Below are 23238 nucleotides of genomic sequence, written 5' to 3'. Positions count from 1 at the left end.
CTTGTGAGGCTCTCACTCCTACAGGCTGGAATGTTGACAGGCTTGGCCTTATGCCAGCTTTTGAAGGTCACCACAAATACAGCAGCCCTTTCATGTCCAGAAGGCACATCTTACCTCAGTCCTCCCTGAACTCTGGGTCTTACCATCTGAAATGGCCCCTGAGTCTTACAGTGGTGGTAGTGGTACAGATGTTGCACTTGTGGCTAGGCATCTTTAGTTTTTGTTTTTGTTTTTTTTAAATATAGCTGTTTTCAGACTTATTTTTGAGTGTTTTGTGTGCGTGTGTGTCTGTATTTCATGTGTACCATGGTACCTGTGGAAACCAGAGAGGGCACCAGATTCTCCTGGAACTGGAGTTACAGGCAGTTGAAAGCTAACATGTGGGTTCTGGGAATTGAACCTGTCTCCTGCAAGCGTAGCAAATGCTCTTTTGTTTTTTTCTAGACAGTTTCACTGTGTGTAGCCTAGGCTGCCCTGGACTCACTTTGTAGACCAGGCTGGCCTCGAATTCAGAGAGATCCAGCTGCCTCTGCCTCCCGAGTGCTGGGATCACAGTCGTGCAGCACCATGCCCGGCTCCACATCCTTCCAACCCCTCTCTAACAGTGGATTACATGGATTGACTTTCAAATGTTGAATGTCAGGACTAAATTTCTTGGCCATCTTGTTTAATTATTTTTATATATTGTTGAAATCAATGGACCCCTCTATATAGACATCCTCTCTTCCTTATTTTACTGGGTTTAATTTGCTAATTTTCTATTGTGTACAGTGTTCTGCCTGCATATAATTCCTCTAGGCCAGAAGAGGCCACCAGATCTCACCGTAGATGGCTGTGAGACACCATGTGGTTGCTGGGAATTCAACTCATGACCTTTGGAAGAGCAGGCAGTGCTCTTAACCACTGAGCCATCGTTCCAGCCCTTAATTTACTCATTTTTAAATGTGTTTTTCACACTTACTTGTGAGTGGGGCATAGGTGTGACAGTCAGAGGATAACGTGCAGGAGCCAGTCTGTTCCATCACCTGGTTCTGTGGCTTGAACTCAGGTCATCAGGCCTCACACATCAAGTGCTTTACTGGTGAACCATGCCACATGACCTACTAATGCTAATTTTTTTTCTATAGCTAAGTTCATAGGTGATAACGATTTGTGGAGTTCTTGTTATTTTAGAGACGCGTTGCTTTTCATGTGTGTGGATGGGTGTTTTGCCTGTATATATGTCTTGTAATGCCCTTAGAGGTCGCTCTGAAGACATTGCATCCTCTGGAACTGGAGTTACAAAGGTTTTTTAAAATTTTATTTTATTTTTATTTATTTTTTTTACAGTTTGATTCCCAGCAACAGGGAAGAAAACCAAAAATTCCTATAAATTAGGGCTTTTGATACATGGTTCAGCAATTAAAGAGCACTCACTGGCTGGCTGCTCTTCTAGGGGACCCTGGTTCAGTTCTCCCACCCAGTTTATCACAATTTTCTGTAACTCCAGCTCAGGGGACCTGACTCGCTCTTCTAGCCTCCCTGTGTACCAGGGATGCATGAAATGCAGGCACATATGCAGGCAAAACACTCACACACAAAATTATTTAAAGATGTATTTATCATACAGTGTTCTTCCTGCATGCCAGAAGAGGGCACCAGATCTCATTATAGTTGATTATGAGCCACCATGTGGTTGCTGGGAATTGGACTCAGAACCTCTGCAGGAACAACCAGTGCTCTTAGGCTCTGAACCATTTCTCTAGCCACTGCAAAAATAAATAAATAAATAAAACATGGTATATGGCGCTGGAGAGATGGCTTAGCAGTCAAGAGTGCTTGTGGTTTTTGCAGAGGACCTGAGTTAGATTCCCACGTGGTGGCTCACAGCTGTCTAGAACTCCATTGCCAGTGCACCTGCCTCATGTTCGGGCCTCCAGTGGTACCAGGCATACACCAGGGTGCACAGACATACGTGCAGGCAGAAGACCCACACAAAAATTGCGACTTTCACTGTTTTGTGCTTCAGTTCTCTCCTTTGCAAGTCAAATCCTGCTTAACTGAGCAAACAGTTCTGGTATGAGCTAGTACATGTTTAAAGTGCTTAGAATTTTACTTTCCTATACTGTACTCTAACATACGAACATTTTTGTGGAGTTGTTTGAGGCGCTTTAGAAATTGAAACAGATTGAAATGCCAAGAGCAGTGGCACACTGTAATCCCAGCACTCAGGGAAGCAGAGGCAGGCAGATCTCCGAGTTTGAGGCCTGCTCTACAAAGGGAATCCAGGCTGCCAAGGCTACAAGGGGATGGGGAGGAGTGGGGGCGGGGACACAGACAGACACAGATAGGAAACAGATTGAAACATTCTATCCTGCTGGAGAAAGCTCAAGCCGAAAGGGAAATCAAAATAGCTTTAGCAAGTCCCTGAAACTCACTAGGCTCACTTGGCCCTCTGCCCAAGTAAACAATAAAAGCCAAGGGTCCCTCTGAGAGGAAGGGAAGCTAAGCTGCAGACTCTGAGAGCAGACCAGTTGCCTCGAAGAGATTTAAACCAACTGAGGCACCTAGAAAGGACACTCTCCAACCTGTTGAGCCGCCAGCAGCCTGTGCAGCATGCTCCCAGTTCTCAGCCTTTGTGAGTTGTCACCCATGCTGGGGTGGGCATTGGTGATGTCGCTGAGTCATCTCTGTTCCTATAAATAACCCCAATAAAACTCACTAAGTCGGATTTCGGTGGTTATCCATACTTTGGTCTGCTGTGGGATCTCTATTTGGGGAGTGCGTGTGTGTGTGTTCAGTCTCCTCAGGGAAAATTTTGTCATACAACAGGGGTGTCCACATTTGTGTGCATGAATATGAGTTCATGTGGAGGCCAGAGATCGACATCAGGAGTCTTTATCACTCCCCACCTTATTTTTTAATGGAGTCTCTCACCATACCTGAGGCTCAACTGACTATGCTGGCTGGCCAGTCAACTCCAAGAACCCACCTGCCTCCACGTCCCTAACACTGGGACTCAAAGGCTTCTGTGCTTGGTTTTCCCGTGAGTGCTGGGGGCCCAATTCCAGGTTCCCGTGCTTGCAAGGCAAGCGCTCTACTGTTGTTATTATAGAGACGAGGGTTTGCCTCTGTCCCACCCAGTGGAATTCCTGTGGCTCCTGTGATCTGAGCAGCCTGCTCAATTCCTTGCCTCCTCCCTTCTGTCCGTCCTGCTCTGCAGATGAGCGTGTGGCCTCACTGCTGCTCACCACTGTGGGATTTCAGAGCATGGCTTAGTCTCTTTCCATACATCCCTCTGCAGGGCCCCTGCTCCCTCGGCTGTCCCCGCTGTGTACAGGGGCCCTCTCCTACTAGTTCGGAATCTGCCTCTCCTGGAAGACAGGCTTCCGACGTCACCCATTCCAGAGTGTCCTGCTTCAGCGTTGCCGTGTCTGACTCGGCAGCTGCAAACCACCTGCTAGCGCACTGTGTTCAAGTGAGTCACTCCAGCTTTGCAGTCAATGAACTCAACTGGGTCACTTTGTAAACTATAGCTCTAAAATTTTTACTTGTGACTGGGTCTTACTCTGTGTAGCCCTAGCTGGCTTCAAACTCCTTGTAAAGACCAGACTGACCTTTAACTCACAGATCTTGCCTGCCTCTGCCTCCCAAGTACTAATAAGAAAGGCATGACCACCACACCCAGCTGTCTCATCTTCATTTTCCTTTTTAAAAGTCTTCAGTGCAGCCAGGCGCAGTGGTGCATGCCTGTGATCCCAGCACTCGGGAGGCAGAGGCAGGTGGATCTATGAGTTCAAGGCCAGCCTGCTCTACAAAGTGGGTCCAGGATAGCCAAGGCTACACAGAGAAAACCCTGTCTCAAAAGAAAATAAAACAAAGTCTTCAGCGCTGGAAACTGAGTTCATGCCAGGCAAGCCTTCTCCCAATAAACTAATCCCCAGCCATTTTAAATTACCCTTACACACAGGGGAGGCTGCTTACTGGGCACAAGACAAGACAAAATACAAACCTTTCTAAGGGCTAGCCATAAGAAGGTGGCATATAGCCAGCCAGGTGTGCTGGGGGAGAATGTTTATAGAAAGTGGGGGCCTTAGCCGGGGAGACATAGAATTGGATACACGCTGGGATTCAAGGGGTGAACCCTAGGAGACTGGGACTGTATACCTAGCAGCCGTAGATGGACTCCAAGGGCCGGAGGGAACACCCCTGGGGCACGAGTGGACTGCACAGCAAGTAGGTGCACTCCTGGGGATGAACACCTGGTGCTGGTGGGGACTGGGATTGACAGGTGCAACTCTGGTGCTGGGAGGTGGCCCTGGGACCAGTGGCAGCACTTGAGGAGGCCCAAGGGGGTGCCGAAAGATGCAGCAAGGGCAGGAAAAGGCTACTGGACAGAGTGGGGAACAGGGGTCTGGGAGCAAGGCAACCAGCAGTTCATGAGCAGGAGAGGGGACTGCTTAACACGGGTGGGATAGGGAAGTCTCCACGTTTACATGAAACCGCAGGAAGAAGCGCTTAGCCTTCAGAGTTGTAGTCAGGTTAGGACTCAGCCTTGTTCATCTTCCAGGCAAAGTGTGGTCTCTCAGGGCTTGGCTCCATGGTCCTCCATCCTCTGTTCCTAGGTGAGCGTGAAGCCGCTGTGTGACACCATGTTCTCCCCGCTCTCAGGGTTCCGCCTGAAAGAGTAAATTCTGCAGATCCATTTCCATGTCCCTCTGCTGGATCACTCTGTAGTCCCACTGGCCGATCTTTACCAAGGCCATCTCCACACTGACCTAGGGTACGGACCTCCCTGGCAACCAATGGGGCCAACTTGGTCTGCTGTTCCTTCCCGGGGCTGTGGGCCAGGTAGCTCTATCCTCACCATGCAGCGTCCTGCAGAGCTTGCATTCGTAGGTCCCAGGTGTCCGTGCATAAAACACAGGGACCTTGATGGCTTCTAGGGCCAGCTACTTTGGGTGCTCAGATTGGTGCTGGAAGACCACAGTGAAGACCTGGGAGTGTTCGGGGACAGGGAGAAAGTTGCTGAGACAAAGATAGGCAGGAGTTTGGGGACAAGCTGGACTACAAGGTGAGTTGCAGGCCAACCTGAGCTCTAGGACCCTCTTTCAAATACCATTATCTCAACTAATTATTCCTACTGGCCACAGATCACCCAAACACACAGGACAAGTATCTGAAGGAGCCACCAGCACTCACACTCAGGGAGCCATCTCTGGTAAGATCAGAACAAGGTAACAGAGTCCTGGTGAGGACTTTTACAGTTGTCTTCTGTGCACAGGTGTGGAGGTCTGAGGGCAGCTTGTGGGAGCTGACTGACCTCCTACCATGTTTCTGGGGATCAAATTCAGGTCATCAGACCTGGTGACAAGCACCTTTACTAGCCGAGCCATCTCACTGGCACACATCTATAGACTTTTTCACATGGCTTCAGGACTATGGACCAAGAGGAAGTTGGCCAAAAAGCTCAGCAGCAAAGAGCCACTTTACACCCAGACAGACTTCATCAAGGCAAAGAGAGACAGTGAAGAACCTGCAGCCAAGATGAAGACATCTCCAAGAGGAAAAGAAAGACGTCTCCCCAGGTGTCTGACGTGAAGTTCTTAACTAGAAGGCCACTGCTCCACTAAAGCAAATGCTATCAGTGGAACTGGGGCATGTCTGTAGAGATGAAAGTCTCACTACACACACCAGGCTGCCTCGCAGTCCATGTCCCCTAACATCTGCAGCAATCCTCCTGCCTCAGCCTCTCCAGGACCATGGCTACTGGCATGAGTCACCACTTCTGGTTCCTGGGACCTCTTTACTAAGAAAATGTAGGTGAAGAGGTCACCTTCCACAGTGTTTATCAAGAAAGGAATCCACAAACTATCGTTGGACAAGGAGGCCGTGAAGTAGGCTGGTAGATTATTATTGTGGAATCCCAGACATAAAACCTTGTCTGGATTGAGAAAAATATCCCAGGTACAATCTGCTTTCTGGACACAGAAGGGACTGGGTCACCTCTTCTGAATGTGTGCCTCCTGCATTAGCAGTCTCTAGCCCTGAGATTAAGCGAGACCATGACTAAATAAAAATAAATAAATACAATTTAAAAAGACAGTCTAGTTATCAGCATCCTAAATTCTAACCCCAGGAGGAAGCTAAGAGAAGGTCAGGTTGAGTGGTATCACCTCTCTCTGCGCCCCCACCCTCATCGCCACCTGAGGATGAAGTGGTCCTGATGGTGTTTTCATTGCGTGCTGAGCCATCGACACAAAACCTTCCCTGGTGGTCAAACGGCACTGGTGATGCCACCAATCCATAGCCTTCCTGCTGAAATACGAGGTTCCTGTCCTCTGCACTTCTGGGTCTCTCCCTACAACTCCCCACACACATACTACTTTTACCTCAGAACGTGTTTACAAAGATTCTTTTAGAAGCAAACATACCTATGAACAAAAGTCCCTTAGGTGAGAAAAGTATTACCCTCTAAAATAGGGCTATATTTACAAATTTTATTTTTTTTAATTTCAAAAATACATATAAATGAAAACCTGCTCTTCAAATGCAGATAGGCCTTTGCCTATCATGTGGTATTATTTATATCACAAAACAGTCATATGAAAATCAGCACATAGCTCTCAAACACACCACTTAGAAGCACACACACTTTAAGCAATGAGTATCTTTCTACTTACACAGACCCCAGGTGGGAAGGTCGGAAACAGGGCTGCCCCTTGCTTTCCATCCTTGGGAGGTAAATACAAACACATGGTCAAAAGATGATGAGACAGAAATGTGGAAGCTACACACGCTCCTTTAGACACATACACGTCCCTAGGCCAGAGCACGGCCCCTGCTACAGAGTCAGCGTCAGTGTATTTCTCAAAGGGAGAAGAGAGAGGTAACATCTGAATAAAAATGCCATGTGAAGAAAAGGCCGGATGATCAAAACTGTTATGTCTGTGTTTCATAGGGAAATCAGGAATCCTCACGGGACGCAGACCCACAACCCAGTGCATGCTATGACACCAGCACCCGTTAGTAGAAGCCATGACCTCCCTACACGGTCACATCTACATAGGCGTCACTGAGTGTTTAGCGCAGACAGTCAATAATGAGGTCGTGTGGAAAGTGTCACCCCCAAAAATGAAGTGCAAAACCAACTTCTATGACTCAAGAGCTGAACCAGGTCAAAGCTTTGGTATACGCTGGAGGCTGTTTTGGTGACAACCAAAGCTTACTAAGATTCTCTGATCTAGGGCTTGTCCCCAAAACAAGACTCCTGGTCCACAAAGCTCAACGACTATATAAATAAGAAACTGTACAAAGAGAAGAAGCCACAACCCCTTTTCCAAGAGCCGTTTCCTGGGCAGCAGTTCTGAAGGCACCACTACAGCCACACTTTGACCAAACTCCACACGCTGTAATTGGTGAGATGCTCAGGAAACAAGCGCCCACAGGCAGGCAGCTGCCGTGTCGAGTTCCACAAAACATGAAGCGAGAGCTCTCATACTGCAACACAGGCTGGGCAGCCACAGAGGAAAGACTTAAGGCAAGAGGAGGCGGGAGTGGTCGCTAACAGCGGAGGCTGCTTCTCGGCTGCTAGCTGTCAGACACCATTTCCTCTTCCTCGTCATCCTCATCCTCCTTCTTGTCTAGCTCAGAGGTGTCTGAGGACTCATGGAGCAAGACGTATTCTCTGCTACTGAAGCCAAATTTAAGGACGTCTTTCTCCTTCAGTTCATAGTATCTCTGCGGCTCGATACGCTTGTTGTTCAGGAAGGTTCCGTTGCCGGAGCCGAGGTCGATGATGTAGGGCTTCACCCTCCGACCAACGGTGCCGTCAGCCCGGGTGTACTCCACAAGCCTAGAAGAGACCGAGGAGAGACGCCGGTGAGCCGCGGCCTAGCAGAGACCATCTGTCTCTCTAACGCTCCCTGCTACAGATCTAGATGGTACTGACCTGGCTTGCACAGGATTCAGATGCCAACTGTGGAAAGTCAGGGGGAAGTACTGCCCCACAGGGAAACTGCAACAGTTTAAATATACCGAAGAGAAAACGTGAAGCTGGCTGTGGGTGTGGGAGGGATGGAGGGCCAGAAGGATCCCAGTAGGGAATAAGAACAGAAGAACTGGGACTTGAGAGCCACGCTGCTGTGAGGCAGAGTTCCGCTCTGAAGACTGTTTCCCGCATCAGTTGCCTGTGCTGAGCTGCAGCTTTCTCACCTGTCAAACGAGGGTGTTACTGGCCCTGTTTCCCTCACACAACTATTGAGGATCAAACGGTAAAGGTACATTCCGAGGCAACAGGTTCAGCCAGCGTCTACCTGTCACTCTGACTCTGCCTTCTAGTTCTGTCTGGTCCTCATACAGCCCTTAGGGGCAGGTGGAAACAGGTCCAGAGCATGGCAGGATTTTAAATTTTCTTTTTCTTTCGTCTTTTATATTTTTGAGATGTGGTGATGGTACAAAGCCCACACCTAGAGGATAGATCAACTATCCTGCTTGGTCTCCTGAGAGCCAGGATTAAAGGCCTGTACCACCATGCAGTGGTTGGGCTAATATCTGGGTTTCTGACACCAAGTTCAAGCCTCTTGTACAAATGTTAAGAGAGTACCCACGGGCTGTTAAGACTGTCCCCTTCCCGTCTCCCTCCCTCTACCTACCGGTACTGGAAGACTGCATGCTGCTTTGAGCAAGAGGGGTGGTCGATGGGAATGTCGGCAATGCGGCGATGCCGACCCAGGAGGTAAGCGCTCTGCCGATGGATGTACATGACAGGAAGTACTTCATCATTTTTAAAGGGGTAGAGACGCCACCGTTTTTTGGGGATCCGGGCTTCTGGGGGCTCACTGTATTTAATAACCACACCCCGGAAGGTATTGGTGTCCTCAAGAAGTGCCCCCGAAAGTTCAAAGCTTTGTTTTTCTTTAACAGGCACCTCTTTGCTTCTGTTAGCAGCAGGGCGAGGGATCGCCTCCTGGGTCTCACCGCAAGCACGTTCGTTGTGCTGGCGATGCTCGCGGCGCCTGGCATTATGAAAGTCCCTCTCTTCCTCCTGGGCCTGGAGGTTCTGGCTGTCTCTATCCCGGCCCTGCCCACTGACAGGCTTCTTCTCATCAGAGCTCCTCCTTTGGCGGGAATGGCCCCGGTGCCGGTCTCGCTCACTGTTCCGGGCTCTCCTGTGCTCCTGTTCTGATGGCTCCCGGTGCTGGCGATCCTCTCGTCCTCTCCGTGCATGGTCCTCACGTTCCTGAAATTCAGAAGGATTTAGTAAAGGAAAGATGGCTTCTACTCCATGAACAATCTACCAGGTCTGAGAGATGGCTCAGCGAGGAAGAGGTCTCCTATTCCGTTCCCAGCACCCACATGGCTGTTGTCGCCCATCTGCAACTACAGCTCCAGGGATCCAGAGCCCTCTTGTGGCTAGTGTGGGCACTGCAGGCAAAACACCCCCAATCAAAAATAATTAAATCTCAAAAAAGAAAAACAAAATAATGCAACAAAAACCCTAACAACACATCTGTGACCTGGCCTCCGGTACTGAGAACAGGTTGCTAACTACACAAGGCTGTCTGTGTGGTTCTGTCCCCTACAGGGCCATCAAGACTCTGTATTCCTCAAACACAGGCCTGATAGCTCAAGCCCACATCCAGAACCCTCAAAACAAGAGGGAGGAGGAGAAATACCCCTCGCAGTCATCTGCAGGCAAACCCACAGGGCAGCAGGGTAGAAAACAGAACAGTCACATTTAAGATACAGAAAGTGAAATAATTTTAAAGGTTTCAGCCTCAACAATTACAAAGGCAATCGCTCCAAGGGCAAAGCACAGCAACCGCATTTCCAGAGGAATCTAACACTTAGTCTATCCCTGAAGATGTGTTTCTTCTAATAAGCAGAGCATCAGTGCCAAAAGAAGTGGGAATCTTCTCAGATTAGCAAAACTGAAAGGTTAGAACTAGCTACTGTCAAGAGAAGGAACTGGGGCTGCACACCTCTAATCCCAGCACTTGGGAGGCAGGAGCAGGTGCATCTCCAGGGGTTCGAGGCCAGCCAACTGCTATAGTGAGAATGAAAACCTGTCTCTAAAGGCGTGGGGGTTGGGGCAGGAGACATCACTGGTGAAGTCTGATTGATGCTGCACCCTAAATATCAGCACTCAGAAGGCTGAGGCAAGAGAATCATCAAGAGTTCAAGGCCTGCCTGTGCTAGCAAGCAAGTTTCAGGCCATCCTGGGCCTAACTGGCAGGAGATAACCGGTCTTAACTACAAAAATGTGAATCATGCAGTCTTTGTCCTTTTCTGCCTGGTTTATCAAGCAAATCATCAGGGGTCAGAATTTTCTTCCTTTTAAGGTTGAGTAATATTCATTAATATACATGCGTATATGATGGTTATGGGACTAGGATCCAAGGCTAGAAGCAAGCTAGACAAGCACTCTACTCCTAAAGTTTATCCCCAGCCCTTTCTATTTTTCAGACAGCCTCTCAGTAAGCTTTTAAAACCAGTACTAAACTTGTAATGCACCTGCCTCCGGCGTAGGTTACATTCCTGCACCACCACACCTGCCTCCAGCAAATCTAGAAGATAACTGCAGTTAAAGCACTTTCTGTTCCTCCAGAGAAGCTGGGTCAGCTCCCACCACCCACAAGTTGGCTACAGCTATCCTTAACTTAGGTTCTAGGGAATCTGTACCCTTTTCTGAACCCTGTAGACACCAGACATACACATACCCAGGAAGGCAAAACACTCATACACATGCAAAAAATTTATCTTTAAAAGATCTTTATCACACACACATTCACGACAGTTCTAGCGTTTACACAGAGATGCAGACAAAGGGCAGCTAAATTTTAAAAAGAATATAGTAGAAGGAATCAGAGCACACAGTTTCAAGACCTATTTAAGTGTGTTAATCAAGACAGCATGGTGAGCTGGCCAGAGGCAGGTGAACTGATGTGAGTTTGAGGCCAGCCTGGTCTACAAAGCGAGTCCAGGACAGCCAAGGCTAACAGAGAAACCCTGTCTCAAAAACAAACAAACAAGCAAAAAAACAAAAAGACAGCATGGTATTGGCAGAATGACATATCCCTGACTGATGTCCAATGTGGGAGCAAAAATAACAATCCAATGGAGAAAACCAATGTCCCTTGAATGACTGGACCTGGAGCTCACCGGCACTCACAGGCCAAATCCAGCCCACCCATGCTGGTGTAAACAGCACCATAAACAATCTCTACATCTAAAGGCCACAGGCTCACATGTGCACCATAAACAATCTCTACATCTAAAGGCCACAGGCTCACATGTGCACCCAGAAGGCCAGGAGGTAAGGAAGGACGAAGGTGGAAAGCAATGAGTCTGAAGCGCGTCGGGAGGGCTGGCGGCAGGGAAACGTGCGCACCCTGACCCCGACAGTGCCACAGCTAGGTGAGAAGAGGCCACTGGGAGAAGCGTGGAGACCTACACCTCTCTGTAGTATTCCTGACAAGAGTTATCAAAATCAAACCAGTAACCGCCTCCAGATTTAAATTCTCGGGAAAAAGCAGCCCCAAATACATATCCAGCTCTCAGAAAAGCCAAGGCCATGGAAGCCGAAGCACCCCCGGTGCAGCCTCTTCCGGTCTAGCATTAGCTCCGGACTGGACCATCCCATCAGAGGCTCCCGCCCGCTCACCCACCTGACTCACTTTGACCGTGGAGTAGTGAGGACTCCGGCTTCTCTTAGTCCGAGGAGACTTGCTTCTTCTCCCTGAGGACTTGCTTTTCTTTTTCGCTGGGGACCTTTGCAGAGCACAGTACACAGGATTTCACCTCAATGTCCCTTCCCCCAAGTAAATTTGCTTCAAGTATCGGGGTCGCCTACTAAACACAGGACATTTGTAGAACCACTAGTGGGGCCAGGCCTTCACTGTCCCGGTCACTTCTCCCAAATGCATACACAACTGCCTACTAAGCCTTCACACTAATTCTTGAACCCAAGGCCTCAAAAACCTTTCGTTTCCACAGTCGGGCCATCCTACTAATCGGCGCCACTATCCAGTAAGTCAATCTGTTTGTTTTTTCTAACCCGCTCCCTTCTCCCCAATAAGCACATCCAATCCCTCGGCAGGGCCCAGGGCCCCACCCTGTCCTCCATCCTGCATCATTCTTAGCGGCCTACACTGCTCCTCCATCACTCAATTCCAGATACTCTGGCAACTTCTAAAGCAAACACAAATCTGCTTCAGGATCTTTGTATATATTTTCCTCTCTCATAATCGTGTGTGTGTGTGTGTGTGTGTGTGTGTGTGTGTGTGTGTGTGTGTGTAACTACATAGCCCAACCTGAAACTCAGGATCCTCCTGCCTCAGCGTCCCCACTGCTGGTTACAAGAATGCTGGACCCACACTGACTTCTGCCTGGATTGTCAAAACTCTTGGCTCAAGAGGGATGGGCCAATCTTATCAATCAGGTCTCAGCTGAGCTAGGACCTCTTTAGAAGCCCTCTCCTCTTTCCACCCCGCCGCTCACTACCACATTGCCGTCTTAACATTAACTGAAACGATCTGCTTGCTATTTTCCTTCTTGGGGTTGGAGCATGCCCAATTTCTCCAGGGTATCCAGGGTAAAAGCAACTCTCTTCTTCACGCTGTGGCCCAGTACCTCAAATCCTCCGCCCACACTATGCACTCAGTAAACCGATGATGTACGGAGGCACTGAAAACGAGTGCTGCGAAGGAGTCGCCAAGCCCTAAGGTGAGACACACTCTGACGGCAGACAAGTGGGAAAACACTCCCACCCGTGAATCTCATTTCAATTCAACAGGTGCTCTGCACCCCGAGTCGCTCCCAACGCCCAGGCCCTACGCCGTCCCGGCCGCAGCCCCGCTCACCGGGCTCGGCTCCCGTGGTGGCTGGCCCGCCCGGGTTCGGCGGCGGGCGGGGACGGGCTGGCGGCTGGGGCGTCTGGCCGGCGGTGGGCCACGGGTTCGGGACTCAGGCGTTCCTGCTTCACCACCACGGTCGCCAACGCGTCGCCTGTCCGGTGTCGCCGCCGGCCGCTTCGCTCCCGCTCGCTCTTCCCCGCCTTCATCCTGCGGCCCGGTCGAGACCCACTCGAACGGTCCGTTGAGCCACTAAAGCCGAAGGAAGTGACGGACAGACCTTTATATTTCCGCTTCCGGACGGCGCGCTATCCCAGAAGTCGTCACGGCGCCAGCCCGTGGTGGGTGGGGCCGCAGGTGATAAGAGTTCGGATGCTGGGAAAGCCCAGGCTAGTGGCGTGGGTGTCCCTGCTACTGGGAAGGTGTGGCTGGAGTGCTGAAAATCAGGGCCAGCCCTCGGGAGTGTGAGGCAGGAGCGTCGCTGTAAATTCGCGGCCAGCCTGAGCAATTTAATGAGACTCTTGTCTCACTTTGAAAAAGTTGTAACTAAAGAAGAGCTCTGAGCCCAAAGCCCTGGAGTCTATCTTCAGCATCGCCAAATAGAAATTAGTTGAAGAGCCGGGCGTGGCACACACCTTTAATCCCAGCACTCGGGAGGCGGACCGCTGTGGGTTCAAGGCCAGCCTGGTCTACAAAGTGAGTCCAGGACAACTAAGGCTACACAGAGAAATTCTGCCTCAAAAAACAAAACCAAACAAAACCAAAAAACAAAAACAAAAAAAAAAAACAGGAAAAGAAAAAAGAAAAATTGAAATTAAAAGGGAAGGGAACGCTGAGGATGTAGCTTAATTGTAGAGAGCGTTTGCCTCTTGTGTGCAAAGCCCTGGGTGCAATTCTCAGAACCTCAAAAATCACAATTTTTTTTCCTCGAGACAGGGTTTCTCTGTGTAGTCCTGGGTGTCCCAGAACTCACTGTGTAGACCAGGCTGTCCGCCTGCTTCTGCCTCCCAAGAGCTGGAATTAAAGTTGTGTGGCACCACTGCCCGACTTTAAAAAAGAAAAAATGTAGGAAAGCTAATCCAACGCTGTTTGTTGCGCATTGTTAATAGTTACAAAACACAGACAAATACTCAACAATATGAAATGTTTTGTTTCTTTGTTTCTTGAGACAGTGTCTCTATGTAGCCTTGCTGCCCTAGAACTCAACCAAGATCCCTCCTCGCCTCTGGCTTCCAAGTGTCAATCATCGCCAAATACACTACAGAGTTGGGAGATGATTTTCGTTTCAAGGCTGGCTCAGCAAAGGCCGTCTGCCCATGTCATCACATCCCGAATCAGACGTAGAGCTTGTGGAGCAAGCACAAAACTTGCACGCGGCCGGCAACGCCTCCCTCCGAAGCCCCGCCCCATCCATGGGGCAAGGAAAGGAGGGGTTTCCATGGTGACCGCAAACAAGGCTCCACCTGGAGGGGCCGCTACGGAGTTGCTACCCTTACTGCCACCATGATACCCCCCGCAGATTCTCTGCTCAAATATGACACCCCAGTGTTGGTGAGCCGGAACACAGAAAAACGGAGCCCCAAGGTATGTATGAGCAGGTCTCAGGCGATGCGAGATCCTACAAGCTCGCTATGGGCAAAGACATCCCAGCTTTGAGGAGCTCTGGAATTTCCGGAGACAGAGATTGCTGGGGTTGACAGCTAAGGGAATTGGGACAGGGACAGAGGTTGGGAGAGGAGTACAAGAAGCCTAGCTGTGACCCCCAAAGGACACATTTAAGATGAAAAAGAAGTCACATGGAAATAATAGGGCTTGTGATAGGTCCAAGAATAGGTCCAGTAGTGACTTCCCTATCCGTAGAGTCAGAGCAGAGGCCTGACCAGTTCAAACACAGGGTCAGTGCCAGATAGCCCTAGTGGTGCCTTCAGATCATATTTCTGTTGAGACCACAGATGAGGCAAGTAGGCTGGAAATGGGGGGAGGCTGTACAAGAGACCTGGAGTAATCTGGAGGGACTGTCTCACCTGTCTCTTCTCAGGCTCGGGCACTGAAAGTCAGCCCCCAGCAGCCTGGACCCTCTGGTTCAGTCCCACAGCCACCCAAGGCCAAGCTGCCCTCAACTTCCTGTGTCCCAGATCCTACCAAACAGGCAGAAGAAATCTTGAATGCCATCCTGCCTCCAAGGTAAAAAACAAAAACAAAAACAAAAAATTAGCCAGCTTTGGCTGGAAGAAGGTCCAAGTTCTTAGCCCCAGAACTTAGGTGTCTAGGGGCCAGGAAGTCTGGGTTTCCTCTCAGCTTTCTGGAGTTAATGGATTCTGAGTATGGTGGACGCTCACAGCCAGGCAGGAAACCTCTAAACCCACTTCGGAGCAGTCTTGTGACATTAGCTAGGCAGTCAGCTTTCAAATATGTTTCTCTAGCCCAGCCCTGTTCCTCCTAGACTTCATTGCTGATCTTCTGCTTCTTTGGTGCCTCCATCAAAGTTCCTCCTAGAGATCCTGGTGTGGTGGCTTGTACTGAGTCCCAGCACTGTTAGACCCAGAAAGATTGCCTCAAAGCCAAAGCCAGCCTGGACTACAAAATGAGTCCATGAGTCCTAGGCCAGTGTGAGCTTCATAAGCCAAATTGTGTCTCAAAAAAAAAAAAAACTCAGAAAAGGCAAGGCCCAGTGAATCTCACCATTAATCCCAGAACTCTGGAGACAGGAGCAAAAGGATAAGAGTTTGAAGCCAGCCTGGGCTACATAGCCTAGCTAGAATTTGCAACCCCCCCCCCCCCCCGACACCTGATAGACGTTTTTATAACCAAGACGATAAAATGCTTCTTCTCTCAGAATAAAAGGTGCAGAGATGGGGAGCAAGAGAGATGTGTCACTTATTAGTGGATTCTCTCTCACTAACATAGACGGTCTCCCTCTCTTGCCATTCTGCCTGAAAGTTTGTCATGGCAGAAATTGGCTGTGCCTGCCTCCAGGGCAGAATTCATTATGGGCAGCCATTGCCAACACGGCACTTGAAGAACCTCCATACTCCCAGCATACACAAATGCAAACATACTGGCTTGCATGCGGTTTTTAGTTTTTGTTTTGGTTTGGTTTGGTTTGTTTGTTTGTTTGTTTGTTTGTTTGTGTTATGTCTCCACCATAAGCCAGCATGGGGAAATTCCCACCACATCTTCTTTTCAAATCAAGCAAAGCAATGCAAATCTGTCCTCAGCATGTTAGGCAGGTACAACCTGGAAACAAAGGGTTGTAGACTCTTGGAGAGTAGAGGTTGCCCAACTAACCAACCCCGAGGTAGGTGTCCCATACAGGCCGCATAGTGGTGTGGGGCTTAGGAAAGAGAGGGAAGTGGATTCTGGTGACACGGTGGCAAGAGTTCCAGGGGCCCTCTGCTTACATCTGGTGGCTTGTATCTGTGTCACAGGGAGTGGGTGGAGGACACACAACTATGGATCCAGCAGGTGTCCAGCACACCCAGCACCAGAATGGATGTGGTGCATCTGCAGGAGCAGCTGGACTTGAAGCTGCAGCAGAGGCAGGCCAGAGAGACGGGCATCTGCCCTGTGCGCCGGGAACTCTACTCTCAGTGTTTTGGTGAGTAGGCTTGATGGAGTGAGCACTATACACTCACTGCCTTCTTCTAGGACGAAATCCAAGCCCTGGTTACCCTAAACTGAAACCCTCATTCAGAAATCATGTCTTCTTCCTTTAATCCTCTCTCTTGAGAGGCAGAGGCAGGCGGATCGCTGTGAGTTCGAGGCCAGCCTGGTCTACAAAGTGAGTCCAGGACAGCCAAGGCTACACAGAGAAACCCTGTCTCGAATACAAAAATAATAATAATATATATATAATAAAAATGAAAAACCATCCCTTCTCCCTTTGCCTGGTTTTCTCCTACACCTGCCGAATACATTCCTTTCCCCTCCCAGGCTCCCCTGCTCACCTCAGCTACCCATCTGTCAGCCAAACATTCATGGTCACCTTGGCACCTGATCCCTCACAGATGTTTAATTCTTTGTGTTTGTTTTTGAGACAGGGTTTCTCTGTGCAGGCTTGGCTATCCTGGACTTGATTTGTAGACTAGCCTGGCCTGGAACTGACAGAGATCTGTCCGCCTCTGCCTCCCTGAGTGTTGGGATTACAGGCATGTGCCACTGAGTCTAGCTAAAAAGACTTTCATCTTGAGTGTTGCAGGATAGTTGATTACATTGTGAACCCCAAGATTGTGAACTGTAAGAAGCCTGTCTTTTGTTTGGTATAGTTGAGCCCTAGCACACGCCTTTAACCCAAGAGCTTTCTGTTTATTGTGAACAGGTGATTGTGGTGTAGCTCAACCCTAGCACACACATTTAATCCAAGAGTTTTCTGTACACAGGATTTAATAAAGTTAACCCTAGGTTAAGAAACAAGCAAGAAACCAGCTGACAGGGATTACAGAGTAGGAGGAACGTTGAGTTGAACAGTATTTAAGACAGGTGTAGAAGTAGAAGGAGCTCCTTAGCTCTTGGGCTTTTAGCTCTTTAGCTCTTCAGCTCCTTGGCCTTTGGCTTTTTGGGCTTTTAAGCTTTGAGCCTTTGGCCTCGGGTTTTTAGCCTTTTCCTCCTGGGATGTCAGCTGAGCTAGTGAGCTTTTTGGGCCTTTTCCATTGGGACATGAATTGAGTAGGAAGGTCAGCTGGGTGCTTTGTCTGCCTCTCTGAGATAGCAGGTTTTCACACCAACATCTGGTTCCTGGGTCTCTATTGGTAAAATAAGACATTTGGTAATTTCATTTAAGACAATAATTATTTTATAAAACTAAAATAAAAGTTTAACACCATTTTAGTTGGGGCGGGGGGGGGGGGGCTGGGATTAAAGGCACGCACCACCACTGCCCAGCTTAACACAGGAGCATTTGGGAAGGCCAGCTCTTCCTGTATCCACTTTGTGCCTGAACAAGGAAGTGCAGGGACCAATGAACACAACAGACCTGGGGCTCTAGTCTCTCTCCCCACGCCAGGCTTGCAGACATGCTCCTTCCAAGTATCAGGTTCAAAGGAGTGGCTGGGTGGCCTGGGTTTTTTTTTGGGGGGGGGGGCATGGAACGCACCCTCCCATAATGCCTTCTTGTAGACCATATGTTTGGCTTTTGTGTGTGTGTTGCATGCATGTGTATGTGTACACATGTGTGTGGTTGTGCTTAAATGTATGTGCACATGTGTGGAGACCAGAAGTCAATGTTAAAACTCTTTATCTTTCTCCACTTTTTCTTCTTTTTCTTCTTCTTCTTTTTTGAGATTAAAAAAAAAAAAAGAACTCTGTGTGAGTGTGTGTGTGTGTGTGTGTGTGTGTGTGTGTGTGTGTGTGTGTGTGTTTTACCTGTGTGTATATTTGAGCACCACATCTGTGTGGTGCTCAAGGAGGCTTGGATAGTATTGGATACCCTGGAAGAGGAGTTACAGATGGTTTTTAGCTGTCAAACGTGGATTTTCTGGAAAACAATGATTTTAATTGCTGAGTCATCTCTCCAGCCCCTCTATTTTTTGAGACAGGATCTCTCACTAAACCTGGAGTGCATTGCTTTAGCAAGACTAGCTGGCCAGCAAGATCCAGGGGACTTTCTGTCTCCACCTCCCCAGGGCTAGGATTATATGTGTGCACTGTACCTGGCTTTTTTCATGGGTGTTGGGGATCCTACTTTTTTTGTTTTGTTTTGTTTTTCAAGACAGGGTTTCTCTGTGTAACAGCTCTGGCTGTCCTGTACTTTCTCAGTAGACCAGGTTGGCCTTGAACTGTCAGTGATCCAAGTGCTGGGATTAAAGGCATGCGCCACCACCGTCCGGCTTGGGTATCCTACTTTTACCAGCTGTCATTTCCTCAGATCCATGCCTCTGAGAACACACCCTAAGTCCTTCCCAAGATGACCGGTGGCTTGCTATAGACAAAGGTCATGTCCCCTAACCACTGCCTTTTATCTCTCTGTGTGCATATTGGAAGATGAACTGATCCGGGAGGTCACCATCAACTGTGCAGAGAGAGGGCTGCTGTTGCTCCGAGTCCGGGATGAGATCCGCATGACCATCGCTGCCTACCAGACTCTGTATGAGAGCAGCGTGGCATTTGGCATGAGGAAGGCACTGCAGGCAGAGCAGGGGAAGTCAGACATGGAGAGGAAAGTGAGTGGGGTTGACACGTACCCTTGGCTTCCAGACTCTTCTGCAAATCTTGGGGCACGCAGTTGTCATAGCAACCCTGGATTCTGGCCCTGTGGATGTCGTCCACATTAATCCTGCAAGGCCCCAGTGAAGAGGTGGTCTTGTCTCAGGACACTCCATGTCAGTCACTGACTTCCCACTGGGTGGCAGTACATACCCTGGCATGGACTTAGGTTGGCCAGCTGTGTCCTGAGTCTCTCCACCCAGGCTCACAGAGATCATCCTCTCAGGGATGTCCCAGGATGATGATGGCCACTCTCCCTTCAGATTGCAGACTTGGAGACAGAAAAGAGGGATCTGGAGAGGCAAGTGAATGAACAGAAGGCAAAATGTGAGGCCACCGAGAAGCGGGAGAGCGAGAGGCGACAGGTGGAAGAGAAGAAGCACAATGAGGAGATCCAGTTCCTGAAACGGACCAATCAGCAGCTGAAGGTAAAAGAGCAAAGGTCACGCCCCACCCCCCCTACCGGTCCCTTCCTATTCCTGATTTCATGTTTCTTCATTCTTTGAAGCAGTGGAGGTTCAGTATCTTGAAGAACACTGGGCAGATGCTATCACCCCAAACTCCATCCCCAGCCCTCCTTTTTCCTATGTATTTATGTACTTATTATTTTTCCTGTTTGGTTTTTGAGACAGGGTCTCATATAGCCCAGGCTAGCCTCCAACTCACACTCTTCTTTCTTCACCTCTGTACTACCGGGACTACAGGCATATGCCATCATGCCCAGCTCTCCTTTTTAAAGAGAGAGAGAGAGAGAGAGAGAGAGAGAGAGAGAGAGAGAGAGAGAGAGAGAGAGTGTTGGAGATAGGGTTTCTCTGTGTAGCTTTGGCTGTCTTGGACTTACTTTGTAGAGCAGGCAGGCCTTGAACTTACAGAGATCTGCCAGTCTCTGCCTCCCTGAGTTCTAGGATTACAGGTGTGCTCCACACGAAGCTTTAAAGAATTTTTTTAAAGCTCTGTTTTTTATCTATGTTTTGCCTGCATGCTCATACATGCACCACATGTGTGCTTGTTGGATCCCTGGAAGTGGAGTTCTGGATGGTTGTAAGCCACCCCGTGGGTGCTGGGAAACAAACCCTGATCTTCTGCAAGAACAATTAGCACTTTTAAAAAAAAAATATTTATTTCTGCCTGCATGTATACCTGAACACCAGAAAAGGGCATCAGATCACATTATACATGGTCGTGAACTACCATGTTGTTGCTGGGAATTGAACTCAGGACCTCTGAAAAAGCAGTCAGTGCTCTTAACTCTGAGGCATCTCTCCAGCCTTCCTTTTAGTTTCCAGTTGGAAACAGGACCTGAGTTTCCCGGGTTGCCTTGAACTCACTCTAACCCAGAGAGGCCTTTCTTTGCAATTGTGCTTCTGCCTCTAAAGTAGCTGGGATCACAGGCTTTTAAATGTTGGCCCATGTGTACTGACTCTGATGGGGGTGGGGTGGGGCTCCGTTTCTAAGTTCCTTATCCCTTTAGCTGTGGAGGAAGTCTTTTCTCAACTCTAACCACTGCCTCAGTCTGCCTCTCCACTGTTGAGCCATTATGCTTACCAATCTGTTTCCCTCTTGGGAAAAAGATGTGCATAACCAGAGGCTGCAACATCTGTCCCCTCAAACTGGTCATTGCAGTCTTCCTCCATGGTCTAGGTCTCCTCAGCAGACTCCACCAGGAATGCTATCCACCCTGGCATCTTGATGCACTATGGTAGCAAAGACTTTTGAGAGGACGCTTATGTGGAGAGCCCCCCGTAGGTGCATGCCAGAGGAACCCAGCTATGGGTGGTTTTCCTCAGCACAGCACAGCACAGAGGTGCTAGGAGAGGGCTGGGTGGGAAGGAGATCAAGCCACAGGCTGCAAAGACTGAGCCCCAGACAAGTATCATGTTTATCACAGGGCAACTTTTCCTTTTGTCCTTCAAGACAGGGTTTCTCTGTATAGCCCTGGCTGTCCTGGAAGTCTGTAGACCAGGTTGGCCCTGAACTCAAAGATCTGCCTGACTCTGCCTCCTGAGTGCTGGGATTAAAGATGTACTCCACCACTGCTTGGCTACAGGGCAACTTTTATAACTATTGGCCACCCCCAGATATTCTCAGCAGAACCTACAGGGCATAGCCAGGTTCTGGGGCTTGTGGGTTGAGCATCACTCCTCTAAATTTGGTGCCCATAAGCAGCTCCCTCCTCCCTCCTTTCTCACTTAAAGCCAAAGGTCTGGCCCTTGAGATAAGGAAGGCTTTGTATGAGCCATCAGCAGAGGATGAAAGATTAAGCTAGTTGCTTAACAGACTGTTAGAAACAAAGCTAGAAACTTCCCCTCAGCCAGATGTAAATGTTGACTCAGCAGATTCCAAAGCTGGTTCCTTAGTTCCCACAAGAGCAAAGCTGAATGCCTTAGCATCCTTCTAACATCCAAAGGCAGCCTTGAAATCCCCAGGGTGAAGGATTCTTTACAAGTGAGTTCTTTTTATTAGCTCAAAGCTGCACTACAAAGAAAACAGTGTTTTTAGCCCCCAGGATAGTCCCTCAGGGTCTGTCATATCGCTGCAGTGAATCATTGTGCTGACTGCTAGAGGAACTAAGCCCCAAGGGTTCTAGGCTCTACCTACTCACTGGCTGCAATGTCCTCTAACTGAATGCCAAGCTGTCTAGGCGGCCGCTAATCTGCAGTTTCCCAGACCTCTGGTCCTAGCAGAGCTCCATGTACCAAATGTTTAACTTAGTGGATACACTCAGGCTTAGGAGCGATGGAAAACCACTATTTCAACACCTTATATTCCATTTCCCTTTCTGTGCTTTCTATTATACACTGAACTATAACTGTATGGAAACAAGGACTGCTCATGCAATGAAACCGTGCCAAGCCCGAATCCAGCCAGGAATGGGCAGAACAGCAGCCTTTGGGCTGTTCCTCCCAGCTACGGGTTAAAGTGCAAGATGCAATGTTTTTTGTTGTTTTGGTTTTTCGAGACAGGATTTCTCTTCTAGTCCTGGCTGTCCAGGACTCGCTTTGTAGACCAGGCTGGTCTTGAACTCACAGAGATCCGCGCCTGCCTCTGTCTCCCAAGTGTTGGGATTAAAGGCATGTGCCAACCATGCCCAGCCATGCAAGATGCAAATATTAATGGAGTTTTGTTTTTGTGTTTCAGGCCCAACTGGAAGGCATTATTGCACCGAAGAAGTGATTTCCATATGGGCCTCGGCAGGAACCATGCACATTCATAAGCCCACTGTAATAAAAAAGCCAGTTTCCTGAGTGAACAAGCTATCCCCTCCCCATCACCACTCTATGCTTAAAGTCCCAGCATCACAAGAACATCCGCACCCCAGGTCCTCCCCACACCATTCACTCACCCTATGCAGGATATCAAAGCCTGACTCCACACTCCCATGAATGAACAGCTAAGGAGGAAGCTACATCTCACACATAGTTCCAGTCAGGCTATGGCCTGAAGACAGTTTGGTAGATCCAGAAGACAAATTATAGACCAATCTCCTCCATTCAAGGAAGCCCAGGGAGGACACCCATCATCTAGTCAAGTGTCAGAAGTACTGTTCTTAAAGTGGCACTAACACTTCCTTCCAATTGGTGGGGGTACCTCAAGTACCCCTGAAGGGGTGCCAGAAAGGACTTCCTCCTTGGCAGCTCTGACCCCATCCCAGTCAAGGCTTACCACAAGGCCTATGAGCCCCACAAGAACCGTTCAGAGCTGAATATATCCCAATACTCTGACTTCATACTACAAGTCACATCTTTGACCCTTACTCAATACCCTGAGGAACTAGGTCTCCACTAACGCAACCTACATGTGTGGCCATGGTCCTGGAAGAGCACATCCTCTGTGCTGTGCTAGCTTTGTGGCCAGTGCGGGAAAGCATTTGTACCCTAACAAGCCCAAGTAAACTCAACAAAGTTTCCCGAGCACTCTTCATTTCTCCAAGCCTCACCACTAATGTCTCTGAAATACTTTGTGCTCTTACAGCTTTGTGCGCTCCTAGCCCCAGCACTGCTCAGCAATGTGAGAGAAACACACAAGTCTGTGGACACACACAAGAGGGTCACACCTGGAGGAACTAAGGGCCAGGTCAGGTGTTTCTGGGCTGCGGATTTACTGTTGCCAACTAGCACTGGGGTACAGCGTCAACCACTAAGCTTCCGAAGTGTGGTGTGCCTTACAGATGCCAACTGGGCATGAGAAAGTGAACACAGTTCCT

The 23238-nt window shown here is 49.0% G+C and overlaps 2 protein-coding genes across 3 annotated transcripts; one reads left to right on the top strand and one right to left on the bottom strand.

The window, feature by feature from the left end:
- Positions 1-6459: 6459 nt before the first annotated feature.
- SNIP1 (Smad nuclear interacting protein 1) lies at positions 6460-13121 on the bottom strand. 2 transcript variants are annotated; one of them, XM_084788121.1, is made up of 4 exons: positions 12843-13121; positions 11658-11751; positions 8634-9220; positions 6460-7834 (listed from the first exon to the last, which is right to left on the bottom strand). In XM_084788121.1, exons 1-4 carry the CDS (start codon positions 13040-13042, stop codon positions 7570-7572), a joined length of 1146 nt encoding a protein of 381 aa, XP_084644247.1. In that variant the 5' UTR covers positions 13043-13121; the 3' UTR covers positions 6460-7569. The 2 variants fall into 2 exon arrangements, with proteins under 2 accessions (XP_084644247.1, XP_084644246.1); XM_084788120.1 differs by having other exon boundaries at positions 11649-11751; positions 12843-13120.
- Positions 13122-14235: 1114 nt separating this feature from the next.
- Positions 14236-23100, top strand: DNALI1 (dynein axonemal light intermediate chain 1). The gene is made up of 6 exons (XM_084788122.1): positions 14236-14417; positions 14872-15017; positions 16262-16431; positions 18813-18991; positions 19298-19462; positions 22173-23100. Exons 1-6 carry the CDS (start codon positions 14337-14339, stop codon positions 22206-22208), a joined length of 777 nt encoding a protein of 258 aa, XP_084644248.1. The 5' UTR covers positions 14236-14336; the 3' UTR covers positions 22209-23100.
- Positions 23101-23238: the final 138 nt, after the last annotated feature.

The sequence above is a fragment of the Acomys minous genome (assembly GCF_964271855.1).
Source record: "Acomys minous genome assembly, chromosome: 6".
NCBI lineage: Eukaryota > Metazoa > Chordata > Mammalia > Rodentia > Muridae > Acomys > Acomys minous.
The sequence above is the reverse complement of the archived record's forward strand: the minus strand, read 5'-3'. Positions and strand labels throughout refer to the sequence as shown.